This window comes from Plecotus auritus (genome assembly GCF_963455305.1).
Source record: "Plecotus auritus genome assembly, chromosome: 7".
In the NCBI taxonomy this organism is placed as follows: domain Eukaryota; kingdom Metazoa; phylum Chordata; class Mammalia; order Chiroptera; family Vespertilionidae; genus Plecotus; species Plecotus auritus.
Window position 1 is genome coordinate 142,265,017 of NC_137774.1, and position 27,336 is coordinate 142,292,352.

Below are 27,336 nucleotides of genomic sequence, written 5' to 3' on the forward strand. Positions count from 1 at the left end.
AATTCTTCTCACCCTGAATTTCATAAAATTACACAACTTTAAATAGCATTAGTTTATTACCTAGTCACTGTGGTTACTTAAAACAATCTAGATATATACAAAAATTTGGAATTTTTTATAAATGTTGATTCATAAAAATATTACATAGCTGCTAATGGGATTTTTTTAAACAGCAAATTAATGCTTAAACGTTTATTTCTATTTATAGCAATGTTTGTGTTTAAATTTTTTTAAAGTATATAAACATTTAAGTCCAAAGAGGTCAGAAAAAAAATTATAAAATAAATATGTAGGGAATTTTAGAATTTCATTGCTTTTAGTAAACTAATGATTCTTTTTTTTTTAAATGATATTTCTTTATTTATTTTTTTAAAATATATTTTATTGATTTTTTACAGAGAGGAAGGGAGAGGGATAGAGAGTTAGAAACATCGATGAGAGAGAAACATCGATCAGCTGCCTCCTGCACACCTCCCACTGGAGATGTGCTCGCAACCAAGGTACATGCCCTTGACCGGAATCGAACCCGGGACCCTTCAGTCCGCAGGCTGACGCTCTATCCACTGAGCCAAACCGGTTTCGGCAAACTAATGATTCTTTAATGAATAAGAAAAAAACTTTAGTTTTATGGATACAATTCTGTACTGAGTAAATTACCCTTAACACATAATTTTTAATGGTTTAAAATTTTAGGGTAGTCAATTTTAAACACTGTTACTAAAAATAAGAAAGTTTTGATGGTTTGCTACATGATACTTATTAAAATAAAGTCTGTTATGAGTGTAGGCCTTGACTGCAAATCACTCAACTTCATATAAACTAAAAATGTCCTTTCTATATTCTCAAAAGATTTGAATTACTACTCTTTTATTTAAATTTTGAAACTTTATCATTACCAAAGGTTCTAATGAAGAGTCCTTGTTATTTCATTTCAATTTTCCAATATTTTAGAAGAAAACTTTAGCTATTAATTTAAGTGCAAAACTTTTTGCTATTAGTTTTTAACATTATATCATGTATCATGTTACTCCTCTTGGTAACAAAATTTCCTTATTCAACTTTGTGTTACAAGAACATTAAAAGACATTTTAAATTAACTAGAGTAGAAAAAATACTAGTGCATATAATAATACCTGTTGCACTTGTAGTATTTCAATATCAAAGCACTTGTAGTATTTCAAGTTTAGATCATTGACAAATCAATTATTCTTTGTGGCTTACTTCCTTTTCTAAAATTATAGTTTGTGTATCTAATTTGAGGTAAAGTAGTTGAAAAATGTAATAATTATATCTATTTTATGTATTCCTATTAAAACAGAATATGACTGAAAAATTGAAATCAATAAAAATGATGTGAAATACAATGTAAAATTACATGTATTGAAATTACATTGTAAAATTACAATGCCAAAATATTTTAAAATCAACTATGAATAAAGGGAACACCAAGGCTTATCTTAAAGAAGCTGTTTGTCATTCTTTTTTTAGAGATTACAACACATACAATAAATGGATTTTATCAAAATACAGCACATTTCTTCTACTATGTCCATAAAAATCAATTCCTATGTAAATAGTACTGAAAATCAACAAAAATGAGTTAAAATTTACAAAGAGTTGTTAAAGGGTTTCAATCAATATTATTAAAACTATACACAGTACAATAACCAATTGATAACATCTTTAAAGAAGTGCAATATTTGAGTTCACATCTTTTTGAAAGTACTACCTATTTACTCTGACTAGCAAGAAAGGAATTGGAGTCTAACTCACTTTTGCAAAATAATGTTGATTGCTGTTTTTGCTAGTCCTATAAAAGTCTTAATTAAAACAAGGTTGAAGAACAAAGAATAACAGATTAAAAATTCCAAAATTATATTTCTTAGTATTAAAAATGAATTGCAATAACTGAATATTGCTCTAATGAAAGGCTCTAGATCAGCCTTGAATAAAAACAGTTATTGGTCTTCTATGGCACATTTTTATGGTCCAAGTATCCATGCATTCATTCTTACCATTGCATATTACTCAATTTTTATTTGATTACATATAAAACAAAAACAAAATTTTGTTTGGATAAACACAATTAATAAACCTCTACCCAATATTTCTTACACTAATGACAACAAAGGCAGTTGGTGGTAAAACACTATTACACTGATACACTTAGAAACCCTTTAAAGACTCTGAAGTGTCATGTTCACATTTAATGCTACCTTTAGGAACAGCCCTTTATTTGAACACCTTTACACACTGGTAGGCCCAAAGGACCCATCCCTTTGCTCTACAACCCTCCACAGCAATGCTCTATCACTGTGCCAGTTTCACAAACTTGCTTTGGTTTCCTAGCTCCATGCGTACTTTCCTTTTCCTTTACCAAGGCAATGTGAGGCCAAACAAAAGCAAGAGGCTTTCCTAAATCTTCTTAATTTTGTGTCATAGCAACACAATCTTAAAACTGGCCATTTTAGTTTCCTTTGCTGCTGAAAATAAAAATTATAAATTAAGATTAAAATGGAGTACTACTTATAAAACAAATCGCAAATATCATTTGCCAAAAAAAAAAAAAAAAAAAAAAAAAATCAAGGTATTTCCATATCACAGAAAAAGCATGGACATACATCTACAGTAGTTAAAAATTTCCTGTGACTAAAAAATGGAAAATCGAATCACCATTAGGAAATTTATATAGTCAATGTCTATGACAAGGACAGATCCTGTAGAGCTCATAAAATGCAATCATCGTCTTTTTTATTTCTTTAAAAAGACATTACATTTTTATTGCATTATTCTGTTAATAAAAACACATGGACAGATAGCTGTTTTTTCATTCTTTGCTTTCAGATCTTTACAGGAATTAACTTAATCAGGCCTTGGAAAGTGAACCCACCAGCACCACCTTCACCTGCTCACTCTGCGATTCAATATGCACATAGCAAAAGCCAACACTTCAAATCTCTTGCCCACATTTAAAAAAAAGTTTCAGCAGAAAAACATTAATAATCAGTTGAATAAAAATAAGGGCATAAGAGCTATGAGACAGCTAGCTCTGCCATCTGTCTCTGGGCTACAATCAAGGCTAACAAGAGCCTTGCACAGAGTTCAGTCTGTTTATGAAATCCAAAAATAAACCTACAATCTATACAAAAACAACATACGTTTGTTTTTGTAGCCTTGATTGCTATGTTTTTAAAAAACCTAACAAGAAGTTTTATATGGTTTGAATTCAACAGTTTTCCCTATATACTGTACAGTGGTTCTTTCCCTCTAGCCACAAGTTCCATTATTTCATTAATGTACAAATTTGAAATACTTTTTTGAGTTCTTCTTTATATATAAAAATAGTCAAAATATTAATTTCCCCTGCAAATATCTTCCAATAAATTTTGCTGTCTTCCCCCCTTTTTGTCCACAGTTCTTATGAGGAAACCTCTCGTACAATGATGAGTTCTACTGTGTTCTGGAAAGTTTTTAGCAAGGACACTGCTTGTCCATGTTCAATATTAATGAAACTGTAGCCATTAGCCTAGAAGAAAAAAGAAAAATATTAAAAAAACATTTCATAGTAATTTATTTGCAGAAAATAAGAATGATTTTGGCAATTGAAAACAACATCGAGACTCTTGAGCACTAAAATAGGATCTCTGAAGGTGGAATCCAGGAACCTCTATTTTCAGATGATTCCTACATAACAGCCAGCGTCAGGAATACTTGCCTAAGACACAGTGCTGTCAGTGTTGTGTATGTGCACTACCGTGAGACTGAAGTCACCAAGTTGCAGGGGTAACAGATCAAGAACACTATACTTCCTATAATTTAGGCTAAATGTTTCTTGAGGTCTTACTGTGTGCCAGACACACAGTTCTAAGTGCTTCCATGAATTAACTACCGTAATTCTCCTAATTAAACAAGGATTCTTTCATCACCTTATTTTAGAGACATTACCATTTCTGAACTAAAACAAAAAGCTAAAATATATCAAACATGTATAAAAAATATCAGTATGATTTTCCACAGTACAAGGTGGAAATTATTTAAACTATGAAAGCATTAGAGTAGCCTATAGGAAGTATCACTCTTTTTATCCATAAATATTTAAAGATAAACTTCATAAAATGTTTATTTTCAAATCAGGTATTTAATTTCTTGATGAGGAGACAGATTTGTTACAAAGTAAAAAGTAAAGAAAATAATAAAAAGATGTATCTTAGTTACCTGAATAATTTTATCACCTGGTTGCAATAATTTTGATGCTGGTCCTTCAGGCTGTACTCTTGTTACAAATATACCCTTTAATAACAACAAAAAGAAAATTATTTAATGGGAAGCAGTATGCATAAATAACAGAGTACCAAGAAGCAATCTTTCTCAGTATGCAAATATTTGAATTGTGAGGATTTCTCCTTGTCTTCTCTGAAAACATTGTGACAACCAACCCTATTATTTTATATCCTCATCCAAGGAGTATATTTTTTTCATTGATTTTTTTTTTAGAAAGATTGGAAAGGAGGGGGGAGGGGAGGGGAAGAGAGGGGTAGAGGAAAAAGAGATAGAGATATAGCGATACAGAGAGATAGAAAGATAGAGATAGAGAAAGAGAGAGAGAGAAACATCCATGTGAGAGAGACACATCGATTGGTTGCCTCCCACCCGTGCCCCGAGTGGGGGTGGGGATCAAACCCGTCACCCTCTGGTGAGCAGACTGGTGCTCTAACCATGGGGCACACTGGCAGGGCAACCCAACTCTATTATTTTTATTTTTGCCTCTGATAATTTAGCATAGTTATTTCTGTTTAAGTGATGAAGTTACTTCTATAGATGTACAGAAAAATAATTACAAAGTTAAAAATCACAGTATGAGGAACATTTGAAATATTTGATTAAATTTGTATTCCTCAAACAATTAAACTGATCACATTTCAAAACTAAAAGCTAAACAATACCGAAGGAAATTAAAAGGTGACATCTGTCTAGATTTACTGAAATACATGTTAGATTTTTACATATGTACTAGAGGTTCAATGCACAAAATTCGTGCACAGATAGGATCCCTAGGCCTGGCTGGTGATCAGGGCCTATCTGTAGTGTGACCAGTGGGGCGGTTGGAGGCCCCTGCTGGCACCCACCTTGGCTGGCCTGGCGGCTCCCCGCCACCACCGCTGGTTGCCTCCCTCGGCGCTGCCCCCCCGATCACCCCACCCACTGCCACCAGTTGCCTCCCTCTGCAGGGTACTGGCGGGGTGATCGGGGTTGGGGGGGGGCCTCTGCTGGCACCTGCCTTGGCTGGCCTGGGGCCTGTGGGCAGCTCCTGCATTGAGCATCTGCCCCTGGTGGTCAGTGTGTGTCATAGCGACCAGTCGTTCCACCATTAGGTCAATTTGCATATAGGCTTTTATTATATAGGATAAGAGGTATTAAAAGTGAATAAAACTTTATGGGTTTTTCAAAGGATATATAAATAAAACTCACATCATCATCAAGTCTGAATGGGTTTCCTCTTCCACCAACACCTCCTGATATGCTAAATCCAAGTTCTGGATCCTTTTCAACTCTCACTCGAATCTGAGATATGAAAATAAGGTAAGTTGCAACACAGTAATATCCATAGTTAAGTATTGGTATATTAAGTTGTAACAAACATAACTATGTAGGGATTCATCTAAAACAAATATTTGGGCAGATGAAGTGAAACTATGACATGGAATATTATGTTAATGAGTTAGTGAGTTAACAGCACAGCTAGGATTATAAAGCAAGGCTCATAACTTAATCTATTGGTGTTTTATGAGAACAGACAACCAATTAATGTTAACTCTATTGTATTTTTTAGACATGGGTCTTAAAGACATATAGCATAAAACATGTACATTATTAGTTTTTATTTATGAAAAATCTACATTACATAGCACCTGTCTATTGGGCATTACATAGATCCAAAATGAATAAAGCATTTTTTCTCTAAGTTTCTAATAATATCATTTTATCAATAAGCTATCAAAATATATGACTATATGATTAGCGACTTTTTTAAAAAAAGTACTTTGTAAGATTTAATTCTCAAAGTAGTTTGGAGACTAAAGTCAAGTTTCACAAGCTGAGTGTCAAATAACAATAGCAAACCACAACATGCCAATTCAAGTTTAACGGTCTAGGGGGAAAATGGGAGACATCTGTAATACTGTCAACAATAAAAAAATATATATTAAAAAAAATTTAATGGCCTATTTATATTCTTGAAGAAGGTCTGCTTTCATCAACCAGTTTGGAGAATATAACCACCTTAGGAAAGAAAGCAATTCATGCCTAAAACACTATATACTATGTCAATTAATGAGAATGGGGGTTGGGGTCATAAAGTCAAAATAAACCACAAAGTTTAACACTTTATAAACTTAACAGGAAACAAGACCTTTAAACACAAAATGGTTAAAAAAAAACTATGTTAAAATTCTATATGGATTTATTGCTAATAATTAAATAACCTATAAAATACATTAAAAGCTTAGTCTCATATTTCAAATATTCTTGATCATTCTTACCTCTTGCCTTGCCAGCTCATGGCCTTGTCTAGGAGAACAATGGGGCTGTGTATATGGAGGCTGGTGGGCCACTTTCAGCATCAAGTAATCAATTAGTTGTTCTCTAGAGGGATGCCTTGCCACAGATGCCTGAGGAAGGGGGTGATGTATTTGACTATAATTTGCCTGAGGCCTGAGAGGCTGGCCCATCTGTCCATTACTCAAAGGCATCTAAGAAAAACATGAAGTGTCTTAAAATGACCAATAATGATGTCTTAATACAAATAGTTGGATTTTCTTCTTGGAGCATTTCAAAAGCACTAGAGGTTAACATTCTAAATCACAGTGTCATGCCACTTATACTATTTTTTCTAATTTTACACTAAAAAAAAAAAAGTTTGTTTTAATTCTAAACTTGCCTGAGTGCTTGATGATAGAATGACTTTTCAAAGATTTTAAATGAAAGTAAATCATATCTACATTTTAAATTATTTGCTTTTCTGTATGATATAAATGCACCTATTATTCTCACATAACCAAAGGTTAAAATGGTAAACAGTATGCCAAAAATTTTAAATTTAAGCAAGCCCATTAAAAGGGAATCCTTTCCTATACTATCTTTAATTTCTCACATGCACATAAAACATGCATTTGCCAGTGGTTTTTCTTTAAAACTAAAGTAATTTTTGGTAAATATTTTCCTAATCCTGTACCTTTTCTATCTTTATTACTTTCTTTCCAGAATTAACAAGCCAATTCAGTTATGCAGCATTGTGTGTGTATCAGTTAGCCATTTTAAAACTCTCTAAATATTAATTCCATATAATAGTAACTACAAAAAATGAAACTTTGACAAACTATTTTACTTTTGACATGCTAAACAAAATATTTGAGATTATTTTGGTGTTTTAAAAGAATTATCTTCATTTTAACGTCTTTCATTTTTAGAGATTAAATATGAATTTAAAATCACCTTTGTAGCATTTGGCTAATAGCTTATTCTGTTAGTGAAGAACCTGTCTGGCAAATAAGGTTACATTTGTATTGTAAATATTTGCATGTGAAAAGATTCTGATTGGAAGAGGAAATAAGTATGTTTAAGCTATTCAGTCATTTAAAACATCACTGTTGATTATTAATAAAAGGTGACCTCATCCACAAGGAAACCATGGAAAAATTGTGAGGGAAATATTTGAACCCCACTTCCCTAAAATTATCCACAAGTAGAAAAATTGGAAATGCTTTTCTTTGTTAACCTTGCTTTGGTAAAGATGACTTTCACTTTTTAAAAAGAGTCCTGTTTTTCACTGTGTTATATTTGAAAAGCTAGTTAATTCTGTAGACTGGAAACATATGTTTGAGTGTTTTATGGCAGATGATATTAGCACAAAGATGTCAGTATTCCCTGAAAAATCTTTTATTGGGTATTTATCACTTGATCACTGTAGATTTGAAGTGATTAGTCTGCTTAGGAGTACTTAAGTAGTTGTGCTGTTACTTTATTACTTACACACATCTTGGTAGACAGCACTTCCTTTTCTCCAAGTTTATATCATTTTTTTCCTATGTACAGATTCAATACTTTTCTCCTGTGGAGAATTCTCCAGACAGTAATTACTTCTGACCCATTCTTAAGGCTCCTTGACACCTAGATACTTGCTAGTGCCTGACTTTCTACATCAATGTTAAACGTACTCATGTAATATATTAAGCTATGTATAATACACAGGTGGCTCAGAGCAATAAAAAGCATAAAACAAACTCAGCAACATAAGCCATACAATGGATTTTAAAATGAAAAAACAAAACTGGATAACAGAGCTCAACTAAAAGAAAAACCAAAAATTGATAGATACATATGAAGTTAAATGTTATGTGGCTGGGTTTCTACTCTCAAGAATATAAAAATTTATATCATATATAACTATGCTTCATAATTATATCTGGTTATACTAGGATCTGGAATTAGTTAAGAAAAAGAACAGAAGAGTGTACTAAAGAAAATAATTATCACCCTAGCAGGTTTGGCTCAGTAGACAGAGCCTTGGCCTGCGAACTGAAAGGTCCCAGGTTCGATTCCGGTCAAGGGCACATGCCTGGGTTGTGGGTTCGATTCCCAGTGGGGGACTTGCAGGAGGCAGCCGATCCATGATTCTCTCTCATCATGGATGTTTCTCTCTCTCTCTCCCTCTTCCTTCCTCTCTGAAATCAATAAAAATATATATATATATTTAAAAAAGAAAATAATTATCTGGCATTGGTAACAGAAAAGTAAACTCTAAATGAGTGACACTTTAGCTACAAAATTAATAAGAATAAACCATCATCTATTCTACCACATACAAAAGCCTTTCTAATTACTTTTAGTTACATTTAAAGTATTTTAATATGCTCCTAGTAATAGTAAAACAATCTCAAATGAAGAATTTAAGGTAGGTTCAAGTTTAACTCTTCAAATAGGTTTCTCATGAATGCCAAAATCCCTCTGATTCAAATGATAAAATAAGTAGGTAATACTATAGAAATGCAAAAAAATACAACAAAATAATTCACCAGTGTAGGAAAAAAATCATGGAATAAAATGAAAAATATCATAATACAATTTTCTATTTCTCAATTATTTTAAAAATAAATCCCTACTAATAACTAAGCAAGGGAGGAAAGTTCTCCAAAAAGTATTTTCAGTGTTAAAGAATATGATATTTCTAGTTCAAAAACCACAAACATAGAGCTCACAGATACCACTTTATGTCCTGAGCACCTACTTTCAAGCTGTCTGGAGGAACATCTTTGTGACTAAGTGTAGCTGACGAGTAGCTGTGCTGTCCTGAAATGAATATACCATCTTGACAAGGATCTCCTGGACAGGATGTCTGGGGATGCTTCAAGTTAGGGAAAATAAAGAGTAAACAAGTAATGATCTTTAAGATGTACAACCAAAATGATGATGACACTTGAGAGATTAGGAAAAAAATAGCGCTACAAAAAGATGAAGAACCAAATAAAACATTAACATCACAACTCCCATCAATATGAGTACCTTTATGACTGATGTTAACTAAACTGATCACGGTAATCATTTTGCAATATATACATACATATATCAAATTATCAAGATGTACACCTTGGACTAATACAATGTTATGCCAATTATAACTCAAAAAAACTGGGGGGGAGGGGGCAGGAAACTAGCACTTTTAGTTGTCTTCCAAAGTTAATGGCAAAATTTTTTTTTTTTTTCCTGACCAGGGCTGGGGATTGAGCCTACAACCCAGGTACATGTCCTGGACTGGAATCGAACCCAGGACCCTTCAGTCAGCAGGCCAACGCTCTATCCACTGAGCCAAACCGGCTAGGGCTGTTTGTTCTTATAACATATAAAACATAAATACAGATACACCGTGTTATTTCTTTATAATGCTTTTAGTTTTATTTACAATAATAGCTAGCTTTGAACACTTTGAGCAATACTCTTAATCCAATTAAGAGTCCCAAATTTTAAGAGCAACTAAAATATACTCCTGTTGAGAACCACAAAAAGTTTTTGGTAAAATAATTACCTGATGTTCTTTCAACAGCATAGTATCACCGAGGAATTTCTTTTAAATGATGAGCAGTACCAATAAACATACTGTTAAATAAAACTTATTTTACCCTAATTTTATCATACTAATATCAGTCAGCTCCATATTTTCAAAAGTACTGGTTTGGGGAAATGTTTTTAAAATTAACTAACCAGAATTCCTATTTTTATAGGAATATAAAATAATATATTCCTATTTTTATAGGAATATACCTAAGGGTATATGTCAAGTGATACCCTTATATTATAGCTTATCTCACTGGCAGCTTTAGATTAAAAGTAGACTCAATTTCATTATCTTGAACATTTCTTATAAATATGCTGGGATGCAAGATACCTAAAATTTTCATTTTAATTTCATTCTAAATACACTTAGCTCTATTTTAGAAAACTAGAGAAATTGTTACTTTCAAAACAGTACATGGCTAGCAATATAAATATGCAAATTACATCATCATGTTGAAAAATAATCTGAATCTACTTCATTATGATATGCCACAGGATACATATAAACCCAAGGGCTTATAATGTAATCTTAGAAACTGTATCTGCAACAGATCTATCATGTACAGTTAGTTGCTAGTTCAAACCATGGCTTAGCATTTTTAGATGTAGTTTGGTCTAATTTTGTGTATTTATTCAATGAAAACTTTATTTTCCTTCTTGATTTTTCAGATGTGCTTTCAGAATGCATAAAAATCAACCATGTTTATTTAATCTTTAAAAGAACAAGTATAATTGAAAAAGTAAAATGCAACAACAGACTCAAAGGCTCTGAATTTAAGAATAACAAGCAAAAAATATAACTATAAGAATTTGTAAAGAACAATTGTTCCAGATGACTATAAGATTACCCCTGAGTTAATAAAGGCCCTTGTCTTTGTGACTTCAGCTGGAATAGTGCCAGAAATATAGGGCTTACTAGCCATCACCCTTCTCTCTCCCTGTTTCAATCTGGTAAGTTAAGAAACGATTACTGCCACTATAACATAACACAGAAACCAAGCGGTGTCAGGTGACAGAAGGCAAAGCAAGATGGGTGGGACACAGTTAGAGCCAAGCGCCTATCCTACAACAAACCAGGAATATATTAAGAGGGGGTGAGGGTGGGGAGAGTGGATGCCCAGAAAAAAGCAAAGCACCCCAAAGTAAGCAGAGTCAACATGGAAATAAAACTGAGGAGGGGATAAAATAAGGTCATAAGGGAGAAAGGTCTTTTCAGGATGGAAGGAGGGGGCAGAGGAATTTATTTGGAGGCTATGCTACTACCTCAAGTTATTAGGAAGAGAAAACCTTAAAACAGAGACAAGCCAGCGTTGTACTGTTCCTTCTCCTTCTCTGCTCTTCTTATACCCTTATCCTTAACTTTCACTATTAAAAGAATAAACCTTTCATTTTTACCATGAATGACTATGGCTGAAATGTGGATAATAAAAAATTTGGGTTTTATTTTTTCATTGTACTTATTACAATTTCTCAGCCTCAATTTTAATCATATTTAGCTACTTACGATCAAACTTAGTTCCATTTAGTTCTTAGTGCTTTTTTTGGCCAATACTCAATCACTAACATGAAAATTACTGTTCCCCACAACTCCTCTGTGGATTACATATGGCACAGTCTTAAAATCTTGAGTTTAGGGAGAGCAAGCTAGTTTTAAGAGAGAAAGCACTACAAATAATAGTTTTTAACCCCCTCAGTTATTTCTATTGCTCACCCATTTTTACATAAAAGAGTTGACTACATCCTTAGTTATGACCATAGAAACCTAAGAGATAAAGACTAAGTCAGCTTTGCAGCAAGTTTTAGCACTAAGCCATGGTGGAACTGGGAGTAACAAGAGAGCTAACCCACAGCAAATTTTATTTTCCAGAAATGTCAAAACATTAAAATGTGGGATTTATTTCTCTTCTGTGCACTAAAAGTACTGGTCTACTACAGGTACTCACTCGAAAAATGTGCCCACCAGAACCTCTTCCGTCTGCAACACTCAAGGCAAGACTGCCTTGGCTGCCATGCAGATCCCTAGAGCTGCCACAGTGAAAGCTGCTTACAGCAGTAAAATTGGAATTAAAGGACCTTGACAGCATGCTCTGAATAAAGAGGGGATAGATTTAACAGATTAGTGTAGCATGCAAAATTCACAAGACATGTTATGTATAGATGCATTTACAAAAGTAAGCCCAATACCACACAGAAATATCATGCAACATGGAATTTCAGTACCACTGAAAGAAACTGGCACTATTTACCATATAGATACATGACAACATACAAATATACACACAAATTACATGTAACCCCACCATTCAAGTTCAGACATCAGAAAAAAAGGGATTGATGTCATACCTAGATGTATCTGTACAGCTATACATGGGACACAAATTAATTCCTCTCTAAAGATGAATTTTACCAACAACCAGTTATTTCTAAGTCAAGATAAATTTCTAAAGTCTGCTTCATTTTATAGAAGTTATCTTATTATTAAATAAATGCAGAGTTTAAATACATAATATAGCACAAATTACATTTGGCAAAACATACTAGGCTCTTGGCCATTGCAAAAGATTAATATAAACACAGAATTTTAGGATATAACATTTAAAAGGCTCCCACTGCTCTATAATTACCAAGATAAAAACAAAAACTAGCAAGTGCACATATAAAAACTTTGTCCCATCCAAATAAATAGATATTAAAAACCATTATATTTTAGGAGTTAGTAGTGCCTTTTGCTGCTTAAATAAAAAGAACCATTGATAGAATCCTTCCAAATATTGAGTTTATGTAAATGTCTACTCACTAATCCTAGGGCTGCCTGAAAAATGTACCTCAATAAATGCACTGCCTGATTCTCATTACTCCTGCTTCTTTACTTCCAGAGTCGTTAACTGCTGTTCTTTCATGTTTATGCTTTCAGTCATGTCCCTGAATATTGAGAGTCTGATGGTAAAACTGAGAGAAACCATATTTTGAGCATGGCTTGTAATGAAGAAATATGAAATGACATTACAAGCATTTCTATGTTACTCTTAGGGAATATACACCTTCTCCAGATTATGAAATTGATATCTACTATTAAGAAACATTAACATGACATTCCAGAATGAAACGGATCTATAAAATTACAAGGTACACTTTTAGTTATTTTGTGGATTTTAAAGTAATGACTAAAGAAAAAGCTAAACTTAATAGGCTAGGCCTGTACTTTTCCAAACCATTTCACGATAAATAAGGATTTAGCAGAGGCAATTCAGAGATTCCATAAACAGCTGATTAGAATGTAAAAATAAAGAAATTATACACACAGTTACATACACACATGGTTTAACATGTTGTTAACTTGAGTGGACTAACTGACCCTGTTTAAGGATATGTAGATTTCAAACAAAGCCTATTATGCCATCTTTGAACATATATGATGTTTTGTAAATACTTCACTGAATAAGAAAGCTTATGTTCAGAACAGGTCTGGTTTTTAATTCAGGCTTGTGCTCAGACACTTACATAAAACTGCACTCCATCACAACACATGGAAACACTGAACAGACCAGTGCTGGGAAAATGTCCTGAGCACTGTTGTTCATTACATGCAAACAGTTGCATAAGAGTAACTGAACATGAAAATTATTATGTTGTGTTCATTTTTAATCGTATCTGGTTGAGTGCTTACATATCTAAGTTTTTTTAATTTAATATTAGCAAATGCTGACATTTATTAATAATTCAACATTGAAATAAAAAATTTTATTCATTGTCAGTGTTGTTAAATTTTATTTAAAAATAAGTCTTGAGATTTTTGAAATCTATTTTATATGTGTGGATTCTAGGCAGTTTGTTGGGGTGGGAGAGGTGTGACTACCACAACGTTTCAAAACCAAGTAAGGGTCAATAACTTATCTATTTCTGTATTATTAATAAACTCCCAGCTGGGCAAAGCAGCAGCTTTTGATTTGGGGACTTATCCCTAAAGGTAGGAAAGGCATTGTGAAATTCCCTTAAGAAGTTTTTCAAATGTCCACCATGACATCAGAATTATGTTTGGGGGAAGGAAGGGGGATTACAGAGGAGCAAATAGAGATCTTTCATCAACCTCCACCACTGTCAATCATTACTTTCAAGTTTGGAGTCTACATCACATTTCCCTGTGCATTTCCTAGTTTCACTTAAATTCTCATCTCTAAATTACCAGTGGGGCAGCAAAACTGAGACACTACTTTCATGTACTCTCCAAGCAACCGTATGGCAAATTTCTAAATATAAAAAGCAGAGAGGCACAGTGAACAATGTAGTGGCTGCTACTTGCTTCCATTTACTAAAGTTCAGGCACTCTCTGTCAGACAGGAAAGTAATGGGAGAATAGCCATCAGAGATGTCAACTAATATTAATATTTAGTATAGTATAGTATAGTATAGTATAGTATAGTATAGTATAGTACAGTATAGTACAGTGTAGTATAGTATAGTATAATATAGTAAACAAACTCATCTCATCCTTCAAATCTGCTATTCCTCCTCTATGTTCAATAGTAGTTACTGGCATTCCTCAAAACCAGTTATTCCAGGCACCAATCTCAAGTTTAATTTCTTGATTCAATGACTGACTACAGGAATATTACAATCAAAAGTAAATTCTTATCAAGTCTATTTCAGAACTGCCTGTTAAATTCATTTCTTTGCCTCAATTCCACTGATACATTCTTAGGTATTTTCTGGACTACTACTAGATGGCTTCATTACCCAGTCAACTTAACTCTGTAGCCTCTCCTCCTCAAACCCAGTTCCACACCAGAAGTTTATTTATAAAACAGCTATATTACCCCTCTGCTTAAATTTGTCAGCAAAAACATAAAAGTTCAAAGAACCTCAACTGTATGTATAAAGTTATAGCTGAAACACAATAAATAGATGAGAATGAAGTTACCTAACCTTACAGATGGCTTAGTTATTTAAAGTTGAGAGGACAGCATTGCATAGAGCTAACAATTACAGGCAGAGATGCAATGTGGATTGATATAAGGTACTAATTATATTTTAGGTATTTATTTCTGAAAAACTTGACTTAAGAAATTTTTAAAAATAATGACTAATTGAGGTTGCATATTTTTAAAAAACCAGTATCTTATACTTAATAACAGAGGTAAGATAATTCTTGGGTAAAATCCACTTAGAGGTACCAAGCTAACTCCTAAAGAAAGAATATGCCTTATACATTTGAGCACAGAACTGTGACACTAATATATCAGTTTTACAGAATATTTTAAAAATAACTCCTTTCAGAAAACAAACATCTACACACTATAGTAGAGCCAGACAAGTGAGTTTAAATAGGTCACAAATGCAATTCGAAAAGAGTAAATGCCATGCCAGAAGCCATCTATGTCAGTGACAGTGTTAGTCATATAACTGGGGAAAAAATCTTAAATGAAATATTTACATTTACAGTACATGTTTTTCTGTTAACTGTACAATAAACTGCTTATTTTTTGCATACATATTTACATAATCAACCATTATTATTAATAGATGACAAGAGGTCAGAAAATGCTAAAGAGGTACATATGTATAGACATGTATTATTCATAGTATGTGTGGCACAATCTAAAAGACATGTACAAAAATATATAAAATGAATGTAAGCCTATCAAAAAATACTGGGGAGTATGAGATGGGAGAGAAGCTTATACTACCATCTCAATTGTTCCGAGTCTGACAAATCAGAACTTGGAACTCTATTGTCAGCACCAAGGAAAAACTCCTAGAATGTAAGTATATAGGGTATCCCCCAAAAATGTATACACATTTCAACAGCTGAAAGCTCAATTTTGAAAATGAAATGTATTTTAATAAACACTGCCATTATAATTATTCAAAGTGTATGCATACATTTTTAAGGACATCCTATATATTCAATAATCCAGAGTATCTTGTTTCACCTTGATTTAATAAAAAACAAATAATGCCAAAATTTTAAAGGAAAATCAGTAAATTTGTGAGAATGAAAAAATTCATGTTTACCTTTTCTAACTTTTTGGCTTCAATGTGTCGTAGTACTTGTTCTCGCCAATCATGAGGAACTTTACTTTTTCCTGGAGGATCTAATAAAGAATGCTCAGAACCAACCCTTGCATTTGGTCTTTTTGAAGGACTAGTCCGTGAATAATTGAAATCACTAACTGACATAGTTCTCTCTGGTATTTCACTAACTGAGGGTCGAGCACTTTGAGGCCTAGATGCATTTGGACCATCAATGCTATATGTTCGTGCAGAAAGAGGTCTCTGTGATCCTGACATCATAGGAGCAGTTCTTCCCACTGAATGTAACTCCCTGTATGATAAATAATCTCCTTCAGGGATTTGGGCCCGCCTTGTGGGACCTGGCTCACTAACATTTACAGAGGCTGTAGAGGACACACTACTTTGTCGCTGAATTGTATTTCGAGTTGCTCCAGGAATGAGTCGGTCATTTGGTGAGATGGCCCACATTTCCCCATGTCTTCCCGGGCCAAGTCTTGGATGCAAATGGTATCCAGTATTAGCTCGAACATTGTTATGGTTAGAGAAATTCATATTGGCAGAATGTTTATTAGCGTAACTGTGGTTTTCTGTGCTCTCTGATCGAGGAAGGCGCTGAGAAGGAAAAGTGGCATGATCCATTTGGGGATTTTGTTTGGAGTGCCACAAAGTGTCCTTGACTGCAGCGCTGCTACTGTACTGGATGTTATATTGTGGAGGACCATAGATCTGAGACGTAGATTGTGGGCCACTTGCTAAGGGGCCTCTTATATTTGGCTCTTCAGGATTATGATTTGAATCAAACTTAAAAGTTGCCTTTGTACCTGATATTAAATCAGAAGATGAAGAAGAACCAGTGAAAACTTGCAATGGTTGATCATACAAAAGTGTAGCAGACTTGCTCCTGACTATATTTTTTCCATCAATAGTAGATGTGACTTTAGCTGTTGCACTTGGCTGCTGAAGTCCATTATCACTAAGAATGTCATAGATTTTTAGCTCTCCAGTCTCCATATTAGTTATGCTATGAGATTTCACAACAGACCCAACTGGCCCACTTCTCTGAGAGGAGAGATCTTCGGTGCTCTTGGAAATACCCATATCAATTGAAGGATCAGTGTCCTGGGGCTCAGTCTTCCGAGGAGACTGTGAAGTTTCATCAGAATGTCCATTCACCTTATTTACACATTCCAGATTAGGACACTTGTTTCCATTTTCCAAGAGCTCAGCTTGTCCGTTAGCATTAATGCTTAAAAAGGCTGTTCCAAGAACGATATCCTGTGCCTTTGATCTTTCTATTCTCTCTGGTTGAAATGTATCATTGGTTATAAGTTTATGAAGATTCATATTGATATGGTCTAATTTGTGAGATTCATCAGATGTGGCTATTGAGTCAATACCTTTCTCAATAAGAACTATTCGTTCCTCAATATTCAAATCATATTCAGGTAAGTTGAAATCTTTTTTATCATGAACCTTGAATTTCTCCTCTGTTGAATGGTTTAAAATATCTCCATTTTGTAAAAGGCTGTTAAAATTTTCATCTTCTTGCCTAAAACAAAAATAATGTTATCAAAAACATCATAAAGCCCAGTTTTCTTAGTAATGGGAAATTTATATTAAATGGAGAAAAGTAAAACTATTTGAAAATTTATAATCAAGATTAATTTTCATCAATATCATAAATCACTTAGTCACAATAAAGTTTGAGCTGAATAAAGAAAAAAAATTATGTGTCCTCTTCTGGTACAGCTTTTCACAAATGTGCTAAAATATGAAATGCCTGCCCAGCCGGTGTGGCTCAGTGGTTGAGTGTCGACCTATAAACAAGGAGGTCACAGTTCTTTCCCAGTCAGGGCACATGCTTGGATTGCAGGCTTGATTCCCAATAGGAGGCATGCAGGAGGCAGCCAATCAATGGTTCTCTCTCATCATTGATGTTTCTATCTCTTTCACTCTACCCTCCTCTATGAAATCAATAAAAATACATTTTAAAATATGAAATGCTTGAAAGATGGAAAGATAAATAAAGAGCCAATAATTTGAACAGTTGAGTAAAACGCACAGAACATTTTTTTTTTTTAAATATATTTTATTGATTTTTTACAGAGAGGAAGGAAGAGGGATAGAGAGTTAGAAACATCGATGAGAGAGAAACATCGACCAGCTGCCTCCTGCACACCTCCTACTGGGGATGTGCCCGCAACCAAGTTACATGCCCTTGACCGGAATCGAACCTGGGACCTTTCAGTCCGCAGGCCGACGCTCTATCCACTGAGCCAAACCGGTTTTGGCAGCACAGAACATTTTTATGAATAATTCTGAAACATTATTATTAGCCATAGTTATCATAATAACTAAGTTATTAGATTCAAATATATAGATAAGGAAATGATATAAAGAACTAAACAATAGCTCTACAAAATATGAAGATCAAAACTGAAATTAACCCTGGCTAGTGTTGCTAAATGGTTACAGAGTGTTGGCCTGTGTACCAAAGTGTCTCGGGTTCAATTCCTAGTCAAGGGCACGTTACCTCGGTTGCAGGTATGATCCCTGGTCCAGTGGGGTCTCATGTCGGAGGCAACCAATTAATATGTCTCTCTCACAGTGATGTCTCTCTCTTTCTCTCTCTCTCCTTCCTTCCCTCCCTCTTTCTCTAAAATTCAATGGAAAAAAATATCCTCGATGAGGGTTAAAAACAACAACAAAAAATATACAAAAAACTAACAAACAAATAAAACACACAAAAACCTGAAAGTAAATTTAATCTAAATTGGATTTGGGAAATATTTAAAGGTGATATTCCAAAATTACAGAAAATACTTTATTTCTGCTTGGTAATAGGAAAACATAATTGTGTCTTTGAGTTGTATTTCAAAAAATAGTCAAGTTAATATTTCAACAAATATTCCTTAATATTAATCTTCCCATTAGGTGTCAAATAATATTCATGATTAGAAATACAACACAGAGGTGCAGCTATATCCCTTTCTTAGCCTTTATTTCATTACATAAAAAACATGATTTAGAAAATACTAAACTACTTCCCAACATCAGTAAAATTTTATTCAACAACAAATTAATCATTATCTTAACACCTAAAAGGTTATAAAAATCAGTAATTTACCATACTGGGTCTTAACCTCAAATTCAGAGGACAGATATAAATGATTAATCATAATTATAACTACATAACAGCTAAACTCATTTTCAGATACAAAAGGCACTTTTCTTTTCCAACAATATAAATCAATACATACAAAAATTTGACTTAACTATGTTGCCTAGAGCATAAGAACAATTGAACTCTTAAAAAATATTTAGCAATATCCATACAATAAGCTTTGGGTTCAGTAGTAACCTAAATCTTTCTATCAAACACTCTACCTGACAGATTAACACCAAAGTAAAATGGTACTTTGATAACCAAACTTCTTGAGAGCCCAAATAATATATTTGTTTTAAATTTCAGCTGAATTTCAACATGTAAGAATTAAGCCTTTTTCAGAGAAGCTGACCTATAAATTTAAGTCTAAGCCAAAGATACACCACTAACAAAAGTATTTAAATAAATCCTTTAATGGCATCATCCCAAAATGATCTTGCATTTCTAATCCTAAAAATATTAGTTTTCTAATTGAATTACCCCAAATAGGTTATTTATGTTGTAATATCTAGATCTGTTCAACCTTTTAATGAAGAAAATTAGAACATATTTTAAATCTTTTCTCCCCCCCTTAAAAAACTAAAATGGAAATGTATAAAAGCTAAATAATTAGTAATAAAGTGGAGAAGAAACCATATACTACCTGAACCACTTGTATAATATTTGTGAAATCCTTTGTTTTGGTCATATATATTTATTTGCATTTCTAACTCTATTTTTTGTACAAATAAATTGTTTTGTTAAGATATTTACAAACCTTCTTTTGGAATTAATACCAATATGAGTTTGTTTCACTGGAGAGCAGAGTGAGGTATCTTGACTACTATCAGTATTAAGAGAAACTGAATCAGACATCCGGGATGGAGAAGAACAGTTGCTATTATTCTGATTGCTATTGTGTGTAACTTCATCTGATAAAGAATCTATATCCTTTGTATCATCTGAAACAAACAAACAAACAAACAAACAAACAACTCAAGCCACTGAAAAATTCACCAAAAATCCTGTGATAAAGTCACCAAAAATCCTTCCCAGTGATGACAAATAGCATTTATATTGCCCTGGTTCAACATATAAGGTAAAGAATTATATAAATAAGTAGAAAACCAGAGGCACCTGTAAAAATTCAGTCTTAATATACACAAACATAAAAGAATTTTAAAATAGTGATAGATACCTTTACTTTTTAAAAATATAACCAAAGTTAGGGTTACCCAGAATTTTATTAGTTTGAATTACTGACAGGATTATATTATGCAATGTGTTCTAAGGCTATCAGTTAGTTTTAGTAAATTTGCTTTCCCACTCATTTACAATTTTAGAAAGTCATAATAATAAAAAATACAAAGTACAGTTTATAGCCTTAAGTAAACTTATCTTGGGGAGAAATTATATCATACATGTAAGGAATTGTTTTTAACTATTCTGACAATAAAAATGAGCAATGCAGTCAATCAAAAAACAACCACCAAACAAATCAAGAAATTTTCACAAGGTCAGCTCTCTCTTCATATTTATAAATCATTAAAGAAAAACTGAACATGAATACTGAACCCTTCATATGTGAGATGGTTTTATGTGTAACAATAATATAGACAGAAATAGACAATATTCATATTCCAGTATAGGTAGGTAGTATAAATAGTATTTTTAAAAGTAGTGATAAAAAAGATAACATAATATCTTAGAACCCTAAAGAATGTTTTTAACTAACTCAACTCTAGCCAAATCATAGAAACAGTATATATCAACACAGTCATAGGAGATTACATGAATCCGAATTAAGGGTATTTTTGCTGTTCCAAATATTTTAGTTCAAGTAGTTTAGATTGTGTTTACAGTTAAAAACATTAGCACAGGGCTCTCTAATTCAACTTTAAGGTATTAGGGTCTCAGATTATGAATTTTTAAAATAATGTTAAACTATATGTAACAAATTCTTTCCTAGATCTATCCCTCCTCTTCCAATTCCAAACCATGGGACAACTGTGATTATTAGATAACATGTAAAATATTTAGCATATAGCAAGTACCAATTAGTAAGTATTCAACATATATTACCACCATTATTATGATGAAATCCAAGCTATTTGAGGAGCACCTTGCTAAGCAAACTTCATTAATGCCATAAAGGCAAAAGCTGGATTAATACTTGGTGGAGGTAAATAGAGATATTAGTGGGGAGAGTGAGGGAAGGGTAAAAGGAAGAGACAGATATCCTTCAAGTCCCCTTTTATGTTAAATGAAAGAATGGCTGGGAAAAAGAATGGTTTAAAATAAGTTCTGGGATAGATAAAATAACAACAAACATCTACTTTACATCCAGTATTGGGCTAGATCTCAGTACACTGAATAATCTAGTACATTTAATATTCACAAACTCCTTCATTAGCCTCATTTTATGTCAAATTAGATATGTATACATGGATAAAATTAGGTTTCTCAAGGATCATACAGTAAATAAGTGGTAGAAATGGAAATCATAATCTAGGCTTGTCTCCCTATAAAGTCCATGTCCTTGTAAGTAGATATGCATGAGGGAAGAAAAAAGGTCTATCAAGATTTTCACTTTAAAAACAAGAGAGAAGAAAAAGACCTTTCAAAAAGGTAAGTTTTAAAAATTGTTGCTAAAAAGTATTTTAAATAACATAATGACATTTAATGAAATTTATTGCAAAACAATTATACATTTTATTCCGCTCATTTCTAATCTTAGCATTTTCCTTCACAGCTAACCTTTTTTGCTATTACTAAGTGCTACCACTTTTGGCTGGATAATAGAAGATTCAATTAATGGTGGTCGCATCTCTGCCATTTTCATCTCTTCATCAGAAGAAAGTTCTTCAGATTCCTAATTTAAAGAGAAAAAGAGTGAAAACATTTATGAAAATAGATTGTTTTTTTTTAATGAATAAATATTAAGTCATAAGAACTTTATAAAGAGAAAATATTTAGAACGTATATGAAACCTTTTTATAGTAACAGTGACTAAAAGTAGTATATGATTTAAAATTTTTAAGATACAGCAATAAAACTGTGGTAGTTATTAACAATATTCCAAAGCACCTATGGGATAATTTCCTGGGGCAGACCTTAATTCAAATGTATTAATGATTACTATGTGCCTAGTACTATGTCAGGTGCCAGAGAAATAAAAATACATAAAACACAATCCCTGACATAGAAAAACAGTTTGCTCCAACAAAAACCTCTTCTTCCTATAATCCTCAAATTTACTGCTCCAAGGATCACTGGGTTCCAAGGAATTAGAAGAACTGAAATGTTCTTTTACTAATATAAGTTAATAACAATTTTTGCCCAATTTGAAGACAGAATTTTATATTCTTCTCCATGAATTTTTCTCTAATATTTGGCAATTATCCCAAGTTTTCAACCATTGAGAGCTATTTTGGGGAGGAAACAAAAAGATGTATTAATGGGAAAAATTTAATATTGTATACATTACAAATAAAATCAGATTAAATTATCCCACTAATATGATAAAAATAAAGGTTTTAAATAGGTGTTCTCTTAAAAGTGCTAAGACTTTTAGGTACTCATCAGTGCCATAATAAAGATATGGACTGGAGTTGGCAAACCTTCAGTGAAAAGACTAGTCAATATTTTGCACTTTGAGAACCATAGTCTCTGTTTCAACTTCTCAACTCTGCCAAGTGGACAAAAGTGGCCATAGACAATAATATAAACAAATGACCATGGCTATATACCAGTAAAACTGAATTTCACCCAATTTTTCATATCATGAAATATTCTTTTGATTTTTATTCCACCATTTAATAATGTAAAAGCTGTTCTTAGCTTGCAAGCCATACAAAAACAGACAGAGGCCGGATTTGGGCCAAAGTTTTTTAACCCTGTTTAAGACTGTATGACGATGGAAAGTGTTAGACTGCTAATTAGTAGAATAGGAAAAGAATATAATTCGGTTTAGTCGTGATAGGTGAGTTAAGAGAGGAAAGATATTCTGAAGAGAGGAAGGATGGAAATAAGAAAGGATGGCAAGTCTGCGCCATGCAGCTGGAACTCAGGATAAGTGTGGGAGAGACAGAAAAGGGAGACTGGATTGCATGGTGAAAGATTATGCTCTGAGTACGGAATCAATTAAGTATGTGTTGGCTGTGACTGGAGGTTGCCAAACCAGGAACTCATAAGATCAGACTATCTTTTAAGCTAGTAACGCTGGTATTAAGAAGGTATGGGAAGAGACCGTCAGAAAGGCATCTAGCTTTCACAATAGCCCTGAAGAAAAGAGACTGCATCTGTCCTTACGCAATGGCAGTGATGGCTGGCAAAGAGAAAAAGAAATTTTGTAATTAACAGGACTTAGTGACAGAATGAATGGGATAAGAAGGGGCAAATGGTCTGTTATAATCTTTTATATCTGCAGCATTTAAACTGCTGGCCAGACTTCTTCATGAAATTGTATTACTCCTGGGAACTGCAGTCTCCTCATCTCCTCCCACCTTTCTCCTCTGCTCACATCACTTAGTCTTCCTGCAGCTAGCTCATATTTTTTCCTTTCTTATTCTTTTCCCTGGATAGAAATTATTTTCTTCAATGATTATGTTTAATATAAACATATATTCAATTTATAATTTAGCTTTTGTTTCTCACTTGAGCTAATGATCCCAACTACCTACTGAATACGTCTATCTGATGGTCTTGTTATTTCTTCAAATTCCACCTATCTAAAAACAAACTTGTCCTTCTTTGTCTTTTGTTCTCTTAATGCCATCATCGCATTCGGGCATGGTGATATGATTGTTTCCTCTTCTCCATTCCTTAAGGGCAGGGCTATCACACATTACATCTGTAATATTCTTGCAACTAACGTCTAGTCTGCATTTTCTATTGTCATTACTCGAAAGCCCTTAAACTTGGAGAATTCAGTATCTGCTGCCAGATTTCTCTAATACATAGCCCTTCACAAGTAATGCTTAACTAAAAAGCCTTCAGTGATCCCCAAAGATGATATAACATTAAGTTTAAACTTCTGAGCATGGCTTCTAAAAGCTTCATAATCAGGAACCAACCTACTCTAATTTTATTTCATATATTTATCACCCCTGACATATTTAGTCAGATGAAACATGATCTTTTCTACATTTTCCAAACACCATTCATTTGCTCTCATTATGCTTACACACTTCATTCAATTTTATTTCTACTAATTTAATATTTCAAAATGCAGGTTAAATGCCTTCTTCATCTTAGAGCATCCTTGAAATTTTGTATCCAGAAAATATCTCTTTTCCAAATTTCTACAGCCCTTAATACTTAACTTGTATTAGTACTTTTCTTATACACTTCACAGTCTAACCTTAATTATATCCTTATGTATCCATTTTGCAATTTTGCCAGTATAGCTCCTTACCCATAGAAATTATACTAAATGAGTAATAAGTTCACTGGGACAAACCCAAAAACTTTTCATAGACTGTTATATTAGGTTCAACATATGTAATAATTTATTGAAAGATGTCACCAATTTAGTACATTCAAAAGCATGAGTTTTTTCTTGTAGTAAATACTAGCTCACAGGACAACCATAAGATGATGTGCTTTTTTAAAATTTAATAAATCTTTATTGTTCAGATTATTACAATTGTTCCTCTTTTTTCCCCCCATCGCTCCCCTCCACCCGGTTCCCACCCCACCCTCTGCCCTTATGCCCCCCACACTATCCTCGTCTATAGGTGTACGCTTTTTGTCCAGTCTCTTCCCACACCCCCCCACACGCCTTTCCCCCCGAGAATTGTCAGTCCACTCCCTTTTTATGCCCCCGATTCTATTGTATTCACCAGTTTATTCTGTTCATCAGATTTTTTATTCACTTGATTTTTAGATTCACTTGTTGATAGATATGTATTTGTTGTTCATAATTTTTATCTTTACCTTTTTCTTCTTCTTCCTCTTCTTTAAGAATACCTTTCAGCATTTCATATAATAGTGGTTTAGCGGTGGTGAACTCCTTTAGCTTTTTCTTATCTGTGAAGCTCTTTATCTGCCCTTCAATTCTGAATGATAGCTTTGCTGGGTAGAGTAATCTTGGTTGTAGGTTCTTGCTATTCATCACTTTGAAAATTTCTTGCCACTCCTTTCTGGCCTGCATAGTTTCTGTTGAGAAATCAGCTGACAATCGTATGGGTACTCCCTTGTAGGTAACTACCTGTTTTTCTCTTGCTGCTTTTAATATTCTCTCTTTGTCTTTTGCTCTTGGCATTTTAATTATGATGTGTCTTGGTGTGGTCCTCTTTAGATTCCTTTTGTTTGGTGTTCTGTGCGCTTCCTGGACTTGTAAGTCTATTTCTTTCACCAGGTGGGGGAAGTTTTCAGTCATTATTTCTTCAAATAGGTTTTTAGTATCTTGCTCTGTCTTCTTCTGGCACCCCCATAATTCGGATGTTGGTATGCTTGAAGTTGTCCCAGAGGCTCCTTACACTATCTTCATATTTTTGGATTATATTTTCTTTTTGCTTCTCCGGTTGGGTGTTTTTTGCTTCTTTGTATTTCAAATCTTTGACTTGATTCTTGCGATCCTCTAGTCTGCTGTTGGATCTCTATATATTATTTTTTATTTCAGTCAGTGTATGCTTAATTTCTAGTTGGTCCTTTTTCATTTCCTTGAAAGTCTCACTAAATTTATTGACCTTTTCTAGAAAATTCTTGAAAAACCTTATAACTGTGGTTTTGAACTCTATATCCAGTTGTTTGCTTTCCTCCATTTCTTTCATTTGTGACCTGCTTCTTTGTCTCTGCAATTTGGCTGCTTCCCTGAGTTGATAGAGTGGCTTTGTGTGCTAGGTGTCCTATAGGGCCCAGTGGCTCAGCCTCCCCAGTTACCTGAGGTGGACACTTTTGGTGCCCCCCTTTGTGGGCTGTGTGCACAGTCTTGTTGTAGTTAAGCCTTGATAGTTGTTGGTATCACTGGGAGGAAGTGACCTCCCGGCCAATTGGCTGTGAGGATCAGCTGTGTCTACACTGGGAGAACTTCTGTGCTGGAGAAACCTTTATGAGGCAAGACTTGCAAAAGCCTCTGTGCTCAGCTTGGATGGGGCGGAGTCTCAGGGCGGAGCAGACAGCATTGGCTTCCCGTCAGCCCTACCGTAAGAGGCCCCTGGGTCTCAGTGTCCCGCGGTAATCGCTGCAAGCAACTCTGAGAGAAAGCCGCCCTTGAGTTTCACCCGCTGCCAGACAGTCCAGTCTCTCCCCAAATGAGTCTGGGTCCCCAGAGTCTCACCCGGAACTGGAGTTCAGAGCAGTCGGGAGCTTTTGTCTCCCTTCTGCTTGAGAAAGCCAGCCGCGTACTCAGTTGCTTGCCCTCTCCGCGCACGCGCCGAGGTACCTCTGCCTTCTGTAGCTCCTCTGAGACTTGGTGTGCTTTTCTCTTTCCTCACAGTCCAGTTTCTCCCCGAATGAGTCTGGGTCCCCAGAGTCTCACCCGGAACTAGAGTTCAGCGCAGTCGGGAGCTTTTGTCTCCCTCCCGCTTGAGAAAGCCAGCCGCATACTCAGTTGCCAGTCCTCTCCGCACGCATCTCTGTACCTCTGCCTTCTGCAGCTCCTCTGAGTCTCAGTGTGCTTTTCTCTTTCCTTCTAGTTGTAGAATTTCCACTCAGCCAGCCTTCCTGTGGTTCTGGATGATGTCCGTTTTGTCTTTTAGTTGTAGTTTTGAAATTGTTGTGTAAGGCAGCAGTTTAGGTGTTTACCTATGCCGCCATCTTGGTTTCTCCTCAGATGATGTGCTTTAAACACATTTAAATTTTCAGGAATACAGAGGCTCTTATAAACCCACAATGTCAGTATTTCTATGCACCAGTGATTTCCAATAGAACTTTCTGTAATGATAGGAATAATTTGTGGTTCAACATGATAGCCACTAACTATCCAGATGTGTCAAACTGAGCATTTGAAATGTGGCTAGTGTAACTGAGAAGTTCAATTCTTAATTGTATTTAATTAATTTAAATTAAATTTAAATAGCCACTTGGAGCTAATGGACACATAGTGGGCAATGTACCTATAAATAGGT

General features: G+C 34.1%; 1 protein-coding gene across 11 annotated transcripts in view; it reads right to left on the reverse strand.

Annotated features, from left to right (window-relative positions):
• Positions 1-394: 394 nt before the first annotated feature.
• The window catches only part of ERBIN (erbb2 interacting protein), a 108,046-nt gene continuing 81,104 nt past the window's right edge, over positions 395-27,336 (reverse strand). For 3 of the 11 annotated variants that reach the window (XM_080677625.1, XM_080677621.1, XM_080677624.1), the window contains 9 exons: positions 22,022-22,136; positions 20,043-20,226; positions 16,120-17,668; positions 12,051-12,194; positions 9,284-9,400; positions 6,540-6,749; positions 5,470-5,562; positions 4,216-4,290; positions 583-3,526 (listed from right to left, as the gene is read on the reverse strand). In XM_080677625.1, coding sequence (XP_080533751.1) covers positions 3,419-3,526; positions 4,216-4,290; positions 5,470-5,562; positions 6,540-6,749; positions 9,284-9,400; positions 12,051-12,194; positions 16,120-17,668; positions 20,043-20,226; positions 22,022-22,136 — 2,595 coding nt within the window. In that variant the 3' untranslated portion in view covers positions 583-3,418. Of the gene's footprint in view, positions 3,527-4,215; positions 4,291-5,469; positions 5,563-6,539; positions 6,750-9,283; positions 9,401-12,050; positions 12,195-16,119; positions 17,669-20,042; positions 20,227-22,021; positions 22,137-27,336 lie in introns of all 11 variants that reach the window. The other 8 variants (XM_080677622.1, XM_080677631.1, XM_080677626.1 and 5 more) reach the window with 7 other exon arrangements.